Source organism: Suricata suricatta, chromosome 8, assembly GCF_006229205.1.
Source record: "Suricata suricatta isolate VVHF042 chromosome 8, meerkat_22Aug2017_6uvM2_HiC, whole genome shotgun sequence".
Lineage (NCBI taxonomy): Eukaryota > Metazoa > Chordata > Mammalia > Carnivora > Herpestidae > Suricata > Suricata suricatta.
The window spans coordinates 34436709-34448452 of NC_043707.1; the positions used below are offsets into that span (position 1 = coordinate 34436709).

Below are 11744 nucleotides of genomic sequence, written 5' to 3' on the forward strand. Positions count from 1 at the left end.
CGGTGGGCAGTGGCTGTGCTCTCCCTGCACGAGCCAGAGCATGAGCCAGAGCACGAGCCGGGTATAGGGCTGGGCTCACTGAAGGCCCCAGTGGGCACCAGCCATGGCTGTCTCTCGGAGCACCGCATCTGAGACCAGGCCCGAGGTTGGCTTTGGTTATGTGGACGTCTGGGGCAGAAACTGCACCCGTCCCTCTGTGCCCGCATCCAGCACCTGGCATGGGCCTGGGCCATGGCTGGGCCCACTGTGTGCCGGGTGCCACCTCACGGGCATTAAGGGCGCACTCCAGCCTGTGGTGCCTGGAGCCCTTGCTCCTCCAGCAAACCTCCTGGCGGCCTCTGTTTGGGCCCTGTCTCGATGCTGGCAGCTGTGCCAGCGCTGTGTATTGTCACCTCTGTTGTTCGAGACTTATGGAAGTCCTGTGAGACACAGGCCGTTAGTCCCAGGGTACAGATGGGGAAATTGAGGCCCTGAGAGGCAGGTGAAGAGTGTAGTCCGGACCCCAGCATGGGAAGGATGGGAAGTTGTGTCCAGAGGGGAGAAGGGCACCCAACCCTGCCAGAGGCCCTTGCTGGGTGCTGTGTGGGCTCTCTGGAGCCCTGTGGGCGTTTCACCCAGAGCCCGCAAGCTCTGAGGGAGGCTCACAGGGCTGAAAAATTCTCTGTGCTCGTCAGGGCCGCGTTCACATTCAGGTCTGCTGGAAGCCTTTCTCCTCCAGCAGTGCTGCTGGGGGCAGGGCTGAGACACAGTTTGATGGGAGAGCACGGGCCCTCCTCTGTGCGGGTGTCCTCCCAGTGGCCCCTGCTGCCCGCAGTTGTCTGTGGCGTCGCCCCTGCTGTGGGTCTGGGCCAGTGCAGGGCGGCTCTGGCGGCTCAGGCCGCGCACGGTGGACCTGCTGCCTTCCAGCCAGACCCCAAACCCTGGGCAGCAGCGCCCCTTACGGCCTTGCTGCTGGAGAAGGGGCCCAGCTGCTTTTCTGCGAGGTCGCCAGCAGGTGGCGCCGTGCCTCACGTAACCTGCGCCTTCCTTACTGGGCTTCTGGTTTCTGTCTTCCAGGCCCACGTTCCACCAGGGGGTGACGGGGAAAACCCGAAAGGCTGGAATTTGTCTTCACTTTTCTGCTGCTTTTCTTTGTTCTTATCTCCTTTCCTGCCTGGAGCTCAGAGAATTGTAGAGCCGGGGAAGCACTTGGGCCTGGGCTGCCCTGCCACTCACCTGCCCAGTTCCTCTCCGTGACTCAGCTGTGGCTCAGCCATAGGGCTGTCATCACACCTGCAGTCCTGTCACTGGGCAAGTGGCCCCCCTCTTTGGGGTCACCACCCTCCGACTGGTTCACGCATCTGATCTACATGCAGGTAATGTCTCCTTTGTAGGGGTGGCATCAGGGCCTGGGTTTGGAGCCCAGCCCTGCCTTTCAGGCTGCCTCAGTGTCCTCAGTTGGGAGGCGAGTCTGTGACCATCCTGGACACAGACATAATGGCGGCGGTGGCATGTGTCTGACACCAGGCACAGCGTCCTGACAGTGTCCTTTCTCTTATTTTCTGTTCTTTGCACTTTCAGGTTTGAAACACTAAGCACTTGGGCCCTTCTCTGACCTCTGTGGCGTCCCCCCCTCGAGGTTTGGGGGCCTTCTGTACATTCCCCCACTTTGGGTCCCTCTGGTGTTCCCATTGTCGGGTCTGGGTTTAGAGCTCAGACAGTGCCTTGGGGCAGCGACACTTGTGGGCTCAGAGGCTCTTGTGGCCCCTCCAGGGGGCAAGACGAAGCGTCCCTGCCTGCCACCTTCCCCCCACCGTGGGCACACCGGAGGTTCACTGGGCCGGGTATTCGTCCCCACTCCGTCTCCCCCCCTCCCCTCGGCCTCAGACACCCTGGCCAGAGCCAGCCTTTGTCAGTCCCACTTGCTGTCTTTTCCAGAGACCTGGAGCCGTCCTGCCCCCGCCAGGTTAGCAGCACCCCCACCCCTGCGTCTGGGCGCTGGTCAGCCTGGCAAGGAGCCGCGTGGCATGGCATGGCCCTCCGCGGCGGGACTGCCCTTTGACTCTTCAAGTGCGAGTCATGCACCAAGCCACACCTCTGCTGTCCGCTGTCCCCTGGCCTCGCACCGGTTGGGGAGGGCTCTTCCCAGAGGCACTCAGCTTTTCTGGTTTTCCTTGACTCTGCCCTTCCTGGAAGCTTCCTGCAAGGCCTTGTGGCCCCAGGGGGTGCGCGAGGGCTGTGTCAGCCCTCCAGTGTTCTTGGTGTCCCACACAGAGTGACAGTAGCTGGCTTTGGTCCGTGTGGCACCTGCTGAGGTCAGCCCTGCCTTGCGTCCTCAGATCCCAGCAGCTGGGCTCCCATGTGGCCTCTTCACTCACTGGCTCTGACTTCAACCAAATCACTCCTGTCTGAGCTGCGTTTCCTCTAACATAGCATCTCACCGCCTCTGTCCCTGCCCTGGTGTGTGTTACACCAGTGGTGGCCGGGCCTTCTGCCCTGCAGATGGGGCCGCTGGGCTCTGGGGGGGCCGGGATTGTCACAGTGTTCCTGTGGGCGAGTGGTGCTCTGCTGCTCTCGGGCTCTCCCGCTGTGCCCTGTCTCTGCAGGGGTACCGAGGGAGGCAGGCCGGGGGGCAGAAGCGGCTGTGCCCTGACGCGTCCCCTGTCCGTTGCTGGAGTTGTCTGATGTGAGGACACGCTGGCTCTGAAACTCAGCCAGGTGCTTTCCAGTGCCCTGGGCGCCACCTCCCATCCCTGGCCTTTCCAGGCCACGTGTGTTTACTTGTCACTGACCTCTGTCATCCTGAGGGGTCTCAAGTCAGAGTGGGGCAGCCTCGTTTTTCAGGAATGTCAGGAACTATGACCCTGAGCAGGAGCAGGCCTTATCCTCCGGCCCCCTGAGCCCATGCGCCTCGGGCCAGACACCTCACCTGGCTGTGTCGTGTCTCTGCCAATGAGGCCTGTGAGGAAATTCCTTTCCCCGGGTGTCCTGGTGAGGAGCATGGGCCTGTGAGGTCAGCAGGTGCTTTGCTGGGAGTTCCCAGCCACCTAACCTGGAGCACAGTCCTCGAGCCTGGCCTGCGCCTGGAGGCTCCTTGCGGGCTGCCACTGGGGCCTGGGGCTCGGCCGCCCTCTCCCCTGGGCTGCGTCGGGCCTGGACCCGCGTGGGGCTGCGTCTGGGTTTGTGTTTTGCAAACGGGTTTAGAAACAGGTAAAGTTTACAGATGGAGCGATTAATTGTCGAAGTCTGGGGAACCTTGGGAGCTTTAGAGTTGAAAGTGGATTTTAAAATACAGAATTAGTGCTGTTTTGTAGCCTCAATTGCTGGTAGAAGGGCAGTTGAGCTCTGCTGTGACTGGCGTTGCCTCACCACAGTTACGGGGCAGATTTCTGGGAGGATTTCGTCCTTCCCATCTGGAATTCCGAGCCACATGTGACCCGGAAAAGGACCAAGCCAGCCGGGCTTTGCTTCTGCGGGCTCAGCTGGGGGGCCCTTAGCCTTGCCTCAGAGCTTAGAGGCTGGCCAGTTCTGGCTCTGTTTGTTGGGGGCAGGGTAGACAAGGGGCTGGATCTGGGAGCGGGCAGGCCTTGGGCCAGGTGCCTTGGGACCCACAGTGGCTACCCAGCCGGTGGGGCCGGAGAGCCACGTCCAGGGCCGGACTCGAGCCCCAGGCTGCCGATCAGCGTGGAAGATCGTTCCATGGTTAAAATCTCCTGTGGTCCGGATTGTCCAGGCCCCCGAGTGGTGGGGCGGGTTCCGACCCCACAGCAGGCTAAGCCTGCATGTGCTCCAGGACTAGTCTGTCCTGGGGTCCTCCTGGCCATGAGCGGGGATCTGCGGTCAGAACCAGGGCCGCTCCGAGGTTGGTGCTGGGCATCCGCAGGATCACCCGGGAGCTCGAAAGGCGCACTGTACTGCTCCCCAGAGCAGCTCTGAGTTCTCTGGCCTCTGACAAAAGTCCCTTCTCTCCTCCCAGTTGCTGGATTTACGTACTTTTGCCATCTATCTTTGTGCTTCTTGAAAACCATTGTTGTTGGGGCGCCTGGGTGGCTCAGTCAGTTAAGCCTCCGACTTCGGCTCAGGTCAGATCTCACGTTTGTGGGTTCGAGCCCCACGTCAGGCTCTGTGCTGACAGCTAGCTCAGAGCCTGGAGCCTGCTTCCGGTTCTGTGTCTCCTTCTCTCTCTGCCCCTCCCCCTCTCATGCTCTGTCTCTCTCTGTATCAAAAATAAATAAAATTAAAAAAAAAACATTGTTACGGTATGGATGGCTTCTCAGACTTCTCTTCCCACTTTGACTTTTCCAGAAGACCTTTATCTTGGGGGGAAGAGGCTGTGAGCCTCAATGCTGCTTCTAGTTTCTCTACAAAGAAGCACATCTGGTGGGTGTTTGGAAGCTGATGGAACCACGTCTGGCCTGCGCCACGAGGAGCCCTTTCCTCGCCTGTGGCCCCCCAGGCCGTGTGCGGGGTGCCCCCCGTGCTCCCGAGGCGGGCCCAGAGCCGGCTCTGGCGTGGTAGCCGAGCCCAGGCCAGTCCCCTCAAGGGCCGATGCGGAGTGTGTCCACAGGACCAAGGCGCCCTGGGGGATCGGGGAGCCCCCCCCGCCCCCCGCTGTGGGCGCTCTGGCGCAGCCTTCTTTTAACCCTCGGAGGGCTCCTCGCGGGCCCTCGCTGCCATCTCAGATCCTTACGGCCTGGTCGTGCGGTGGAGAAACGGTTGTATGTTTTGACCCAGTCACCCTGTTTCTGGGGTGTACTCTGAGGAAACCAAAACGCTGAAACAATTGTGCCGGGTTGAGTGACGTTGATCACCGTGATCACAAGAGGGTGGCAAGTGCACGTGTGTGGCCCTGGGCGACGCTGGGCACCCCGTCTCTGTCAGGCCAGAGGGCACAGTGCTGGCTGCTGTGGCCACGCCATGTCCTTGGTGAACGTGAACATGTCAGGAACCCGAAGTGTAATGAACCTGACCCGAGTTCTGTATGTTCTGTATCCCCCAAGCCATGTCTGGAACAGGCGCGTGGTAGATGACAGCGAGACTCGGGTGAGGAGGGCGCCCCGGGCTCCGTGCTCTCCTGCACACGGTCTCTGCATGGTTTCTCTTTAAAGAGAGCAGTAGTTTCAAAATAAAACATTTTTTCTGCTTTGAGAGCATGCAGAGAAAGCATTTTGGGTCCTGAGATTTTTGGATAGCTGGGGGCCGACTGAATACCCCGATGTGTGTGCAGCAGCCTCCAGTGGGGCTGTTCTTCCCGTCCTGCCGTCCCAAATGGCGGAGAGTAGTATAGTTTACCTTTTTTAAAAAATTTTTTTGGTTTTTTTTTTTTTTTTTTTATAGAGAGCTTGAGCAGGGGAGGGTCAGAGAGAGAGGGAGACACAGAATCTGAAGCAGGCTCCAGGCTCTGAGCTGTCAGCATAGAGCCAGACACGGGGTCCGAACCGACAAACTGAGATCATGACCTGAGCCGAAGTGGACACTTAACCGACTGAGCCACCCAGGTGCCTGTAGTTTACCTTTTCTTAAGTGTTGTCCTCCGGCCCTCCAGGAAGGGCAGGTTTTCCGCCCCATCCGTGGGGAACCCTGGCTCCCCTGCTTCTCATGGGGTCCCCTCCCTGCCTCTGCTGTCACTTGTCACTGCTTCTGGTGGGAGCCTGGCAGCCGAGCTCACAGGTGCTGGCATTAGGACAGGTGAGCAGGCCCTGTGCGTGGGTCCCCTCTGTTCCTGGGTGAGGTCCCCACGAGTGCAGTTCTGTGAAGGCCAGGGCGCCCGTCCTGTGCTGGCGTTGCTCCTAGGACAGCACGGGGCAGAGCCGGGCCCAGGACCATGGCTGGAGATCTCCTTGGGGTGCCTCCGGCTGGTGGCTGGGGGGCGAGCCATTTCACCTCTGAGGGCTGACTCTTGCCGTCTGTGACTCAGGGCCAGAGCCTGGGTCTTGGGTCTTTATGTTAGCAGTGCACCTGGCCCTGAGCAGGGGAGAGGCCCTGAGGGTGACCTGTCCTGCCTGGCATGGCTTCTGAACATGGGTAGCCAGCAGCTTTATTTCACAGGTCTTTTTACTCGAATCTCAAACTATATTTGAATCATGCAAAAGAACATCATAGCATGTATGTAAGCAGGATACAGAGGGCAGAATGGATCACACGAGTCCTCCCCCCCCACCCCTGCCCAACCAGAGACTCCCCTCTACCCGTGGGGCCCCCTCCCTCCCAAAGGCAGCCCCAGCGCTGCCCTTGGATACCAGTGATTGTCGTCTTCCTCCTCGTCACTGCTTCTCGGCCTCACTTTGGGTGAGGCCTACCTGCTACACTAGAGTGCTGTCACTGGCCGGCCAGGCCCTCGGGCAATGCCCTGAAGGGGTGAGGATGCTTTGGTGGAGAGAGCATGGGTTCCTTGAGGCCCCGGGAGGGGCTTGCAAGAGACAGTAGCCTTTCCCAGTCCGAGTGCATCCCAGTGTGAACTGAGAGAGAAGGACGTGGGGTTCAGCCGTCGTGGTGGCACCTCCATCCGGGGGCTCCGGGGACCTTCTGTGGTGCCAGGCCGGACCGCCTGGACGGCAGCCCCGAGCTGCCTGGGGCTGCTCGGGGAGAAACGTTGGGCAGGCAGTGCGTTCCCAGCCTGTCCTGGGTGAGAAATCAATCACCCGTTAGCCTCTTGGCAGCAGCTCATGAGCAGCTGGGGGGGACGCCATCTCGGGAGGCCGGCTGGCAGGCGGGGCATCATGGCCGGCACGTCCCGCGGCTGAGCGTATTGCGTTTCAAGTCCAGTGCACTGCGGTTTGCAGGCCAGGACTTGTGTTGAGGCTCACAGTCACAGACAGCGGTGCCTGTGAGCAGGCCCTGGATGCAGACCTGGGAGACGTTTTCTTGGCCTCTTTATTGTCCAAGCAGCCAGCTCTATGGGTACCTTTCTGGCATTTACTATGCGTGTGTCATAAATCCATCATGAAGGGTGGGCCAGGGCCGTGGTTTCCCCATCCCGTCCAGCAGGCCTGGGGCTGCAGGGGATCTGCCTTTGTTTCAGCAGGTGCCCATGGTCCCTGTCCTGTGGGCACCTTTGCGTCTCTTGCCCCTTGAGACCTGTGGGATGGGCCTTTCTTCCAGAGCCAGAGTCGCTCTGGGGTCTGGAGGTCTTCTGTCTCCCTCCACGGGGACCAGCGTGTTGCCCTTCTGGGGCTCCTGCAGCCACACTGTGTTTTGTCTCCAGGCCACTGCGTGGGGAGGGCGGGTACAGACAGGGACCTTATTCCAAGTGGGGGTGGGGGGGCTGGCACCCCCTCTGGCTGTCCCCGCAGGGCCCCGGGGAGAGTGACCTGAGACTCTCATGGCGGTTGGACACTTCCTGGGTGCTGCGGGCAGTGCAGACTGCCCCTGATATGGGCCGGGGAGGGCAGGAGGAAACCTGCCATTTGTCACGACATCAGGTGAGGCCCCGCGGCGTGGCTCCTGGCAGCCGGGCCAGGCCCAGGTACTGCCTCACCTGACTTGGGGGTTCTGTGCCTCTTGAGGGTGGGCTACGGGCAAGCAGGTTTGGCTGCCACTGCTTTCTCCATCCCCTGAGGACAAGGGTGTTGTCCTGGCTACTGAACGGTTGGGTGGCCAGAGGCGTGGCTTCTGCAGCTCTTGGAGCCCCCGCTGTGCAGGAACCCGGTGGCTTGTTCTGACAGGTCCCTCCCCGGGCAATAGAATGGGTGTCTCCTGTGAACCCCACAGAAATAACCACCCGAAGTCGGCGGCTCTCCCTCCGCCCTGCCCCTCCCGGAGCCTCTGTGTGCACAGCCGGGGGGGCAGGGGGGAGGGCCCCATTTCTGCTGGCAGGAGGGCTGGCTGGGCCCTGCACCTCCCCGCTGTGGCAGCCACCTCCCCCACACCCCCAGGCCCCTCTAATGGCTTGCCTCTCGTTCAGTTTCCAGGCTGAGCGGCCAGCGCTGAATGTCGTCATCTTCCCTCTGCTCCACGAGGGCCTGACCAATGTCATCCGGGACGTCCCCATGGTGCACCTGGATGAGATCACCTTATTTAAAAGCAGAGTGGCAGAGGAGCCACCGAACTTGTGGTGGTGACAGGGACAGCTTGCACTGGCCGAAGCTGCTTCCGTCGGCCAAGCCTCCCGCCTGCTGCTGGCACCTCTGTCTGTCTGGGCCAAGAAGCAGGATGGCCCGGACCAGGCCCGCAGCCTCGATGCTGCGCCCCACCTGCCCCTGCTGGACGCCAGGGTCCCCTCTGCCCAGCCGTCCTGTGCACCCACCACCCCCCAGGGCCTCCCGGGGTTTCCTCTAGCTTTCTCTTGGCGCTCAGCACTCAGTGCAACGTTGGTTGAGATCTGTGAGGAGGGTAAGCAGGAAGAGCCAGCTATCAGGGTGACCTGCGGGGCCCCGTGTGGGTGTTCCTGACTTGAGATGTGCTCCCGTCCCAGGATACTGACTCCCAGGGGCCCTGATCGGGTCCCCAGAGCACCACAGGCCTTATGGCTGCCTCCACCACCACTTCAACCCTCCAGAGCGACTGTGTGCTCATGTGTTCTGGGCCACCTGCTGTCATGCTCTGTGCAGGGGCGGCTGGGGACCCAGTGCTGGGGTGACATGTGCGTGTGCCTGTGAGGGTGACATGGCGGCACGGCCGGTGACCACGCTCTCCCTCCCTCGGGCCAGCTGGGAGCATGATGCAGGGAGCAGCTCACAGGTTTGGGCTTCTCCTTCCCGGTAAGACACGTTTTAACCCAGTAATGTTCCTAGTACATTGCCAGCCAGTGTCAGCCAAGGTCAGGGCCGCTGGCTGGGCAGGGCACCCCTGGGGCTGGGATTACCAGGTCTGCCTGGGGTCTGGCCCGCCATGCGGCCCTTGTGACAGTCAGCTTTAGAACCTGCTGTCCCCAGGAAGACCCGCGTTTCTGGGGAAATAGATACACCTGACTTTGTTAAAGAAACCTGAAATATTAAAACTTAGGAAGGACATTTAAGGCCAGAGTAGTGATCAGATCACCCCGTGTCATATAGCTTTATTTAACACTTTAAAAATTTTAGTGTAGTTTTTCCAAAAATGAGGAGCGACCCCCCAGTGTCCAAGGCCTCCCTCCTGTACGGAGCCCACTGCCTCTGCCTTCTCTATTGCAAGACACTGCCCTCCCCAACCAAGCCGTCGGCCGGGAGCTTCCGCAGGGCTGTGGCTGCACTTCCTCCACCCCGAGTCCGCCCGACACGCGGGGGGCCAGCCGCCTTTTAGCCGGGGGCGGCTGGTGTGCGCGGGGGCGGTCCTGCACTCGGCTAGGGGCACAGAACCCACGGCCCTGCTCAGACCTCGGCCCCCAGCCCAGCCGTCTTCCCCCTCTGTTTCTGCGGTGACAGCCTCCCCCACTCTCCCATTCTGTGTAGTGTTTCCTGCAGTTTATCTACTAGAAGACCAGGCCCCTGGGTTTTTCATTTGCCTTTCCTTCCCTGGATTCTTGCGGGGCAAACGGTTCAGCAGCCCCTGACTCTGCCAGGCTGGGGGGTTCCAGGGAGGGCAGCGGCAGACAGCAGCTGCAGGAATCCAGCAGACCTCCCCGCACCCGCCCCCACCCTGGCCCCGTCCGGGCGGATGGAGACTGCCCAGGTGGAGGCGGTGGTTCGCATGCCCTTTCCTTGCCTGGCTGCAGCTGGCATTTCTTTCCAGCCTGGTCAGAGGGACAGGTCTGCTGGCCCTACGCCTTGGAGGTCCCACTGCAGTCTGAGAGCCCCTCCTGCTGGCCTTGCAGGCTGAGGGACAGACTGCTGCGGGCCCCAGAGAGACAGGGCCAAGGTCCCTAGAGGGCCACGTGGCTGTAGATGGGGTCTTCGTGTTGGTGGGAGCACCTCTCCTCCCCAGTTTGGGGTGTGTCTTTCAGGTGGTGCCTAAAGGCCCCCAGGCAAGGGTGGTCAGGAAGGGCCGTGTGGGGACTGTGCCCTTCTCATGCTCCTGTCTGGTCTCGGCCTGACTGCTAGGGAGGGGTAGTCTGGAGGGAGGTGCCCGGGGCCCTGGGCGGCTCTGGGGACCCTGGTCTTCAGAGCAAGCCGGGCTCGGGCTGGAGAATGCACTTTATCCAGAGGCGAGACCGAAGGCTCACGGGTCCTCATGAGCAAGCAGTCTTCAGCAGTGGTGGCGCTTATGCAGCAAGCAGCCTGCAAGGGGCCGTTCAGCGGAGGTGGGGGGCACGAGCTGCTGCGGGACGCGGCCCCCGAACAGCAGACCCTGTATTTTTAGTGCCCCTGTAACCGTTCTTCTACTTAGAGCGAGAATTTCCGCTGCTTCGACACCCGAGACAGGATCCACCAGATGTTAATAACATGCTTATTCTCACTAAGTGCCATTTTGGCAGCGGCGTTAATTGCAATTTATATTCTGCAGCATTTTATGCTGGGAAAAAAACCCACCCTAATGGTCCCCAATCGGCAGAACTGGGCTGTTAAGTGCGGACCATATGCTGCCTGTCGAGAGGGGCCTGGTCAGCGCCGGGGGCCGCGTGTGCATGTGCCCGTCTGCGTGCACACGCGTGCGTGGTGTGCATGTGTCTGTGCACATCTCTGCATGTGATCGAGTGTGCATGCATGTGTGTGTGTGAGAGAGAGAAACCAACCTGGGGGCACGATGGGAATGACCCCGAGGGAGGAGAGATCGGGGCGTTTATCCCTCTGTTTATGTAGGAACCCCCTGCCACCCGTGGCCGCTCCTCCTCGCTGGGCCTCGCCCGTAACTGGACTTGGTGGCTTGTTCCTCTTGCTCCTCCCCCGGCCCAGCCGTGCTGCTTTCCAGGCTCCGGCTTCGCCATCACACCACCAGGGCCCCTGGCTGGAGGGTCTGAAGGTGCTCCCCCAGGGGGAGGCACCCTGAGCTCAAGGAGAGCTGTGGCCTGCAGGCTCCCTTCCCTGTGACGGGCTTTTCATCGTCACTTGTGAATATTTTCATTTCCGAGCCCCAGGAGACTGGACTGGGGACACTTCCCTCTGTCATATGACGGGGGCTGGGGGCGGGAAGGTGAGGGGGCAGAGACCTTATCTCTGCCTGGCAGCTGCCCTTCTGAGGACCTGAGGATTCGAGGTACCTGGAGGGTACTCTCTGCTCGGGCCAGCGACTGGCCTAGGACAGAACCTGGATGACACCTCACACTTTGGGTGACTCTGCAAGGCTGGGTGTTGAGGGTGATGCCCCCTTAACCGCCCCTGCACGGGGACCCCCACTGCAGGCCACTTGGCCTGGAGGACGAAGCATAGCAGGTCCTGGCCAGGGGAACCGGGGGGCCCGGATGTCTGTGGGCCCACGAGTCTCTGACACCAGAACATGCCATCCTGATCATGCCGGCGGTCCTCCTCGAGTCTGTGCCAAGAAGGCAGCAATCCCATGGCCTCTCCCCACCTTGTGGGATGGGGACCCTGCCTGGGGGAGCCACCCTCACGACCTCTGAGTGGCCCTGGGGCAGCAGGCAGCCTCCTGCTTCCTCTTGACCTTGTTATTTGCTCCATGGGGGTTGGAGAATTGCTGACACTTTGTAAGAAGAAATAACCCAGAGTGAGAAGCGAGCACAGCTGGCGGTGGGAGACTCCGGCGGTTTCGGCCAGGAAGCTGGAGGCAATGGAGACGTGGAAGGAGCACAAGCATCGGCAGTTCTGGCCTTGGCCCTGAACCTCGTCCCTGCGTGGACAGGAGGAGACAGGATCATGCGGCAGCGGCGTGGGTGCCCGTGCGGTGCTCAGCGGCTTTTTCCACTTCGGGGGTGCAGGATTCTCACGGGGAACGTCTGAGGTCCAGGACCCAGG

At 61.1% G+C, this 11744-nt stretch overlaps 1 protein-coding gene across 3 annotated transcripts in view; it reads left to right on the plus strand.

Moving 5' to 3' along the window:
* FBXL18 (F-box and leucine rich repeat protein 18) overlaps window positions 1-11744 on the plus strand; it is a 40675-nt gene that overhangs the window by 26320 nt on the left and 2611 nt on the right. The window contains exon 5 of one of the 3 annotated variants that reach the window (XM_029947234.1): window positions 7883-10294. The exons of 1 other annotated variant lie outside the window; for it this stretch is intronic. In XM_029947234.1, coding sequence (XP_029803094.1) covers window positions 7883-8039 — 157 coding nt within the window. In that variant the 3' untranslated portion in view covers window positions 8040-10294. Of the gene's footprint in view, window positions 1-1056; window positions 2890-7882; window positions 10295-11744 lie in introns of those variants that run through there. One more of the 3 variants, XM_029947235.1, reaches the window with a different exon arrangement.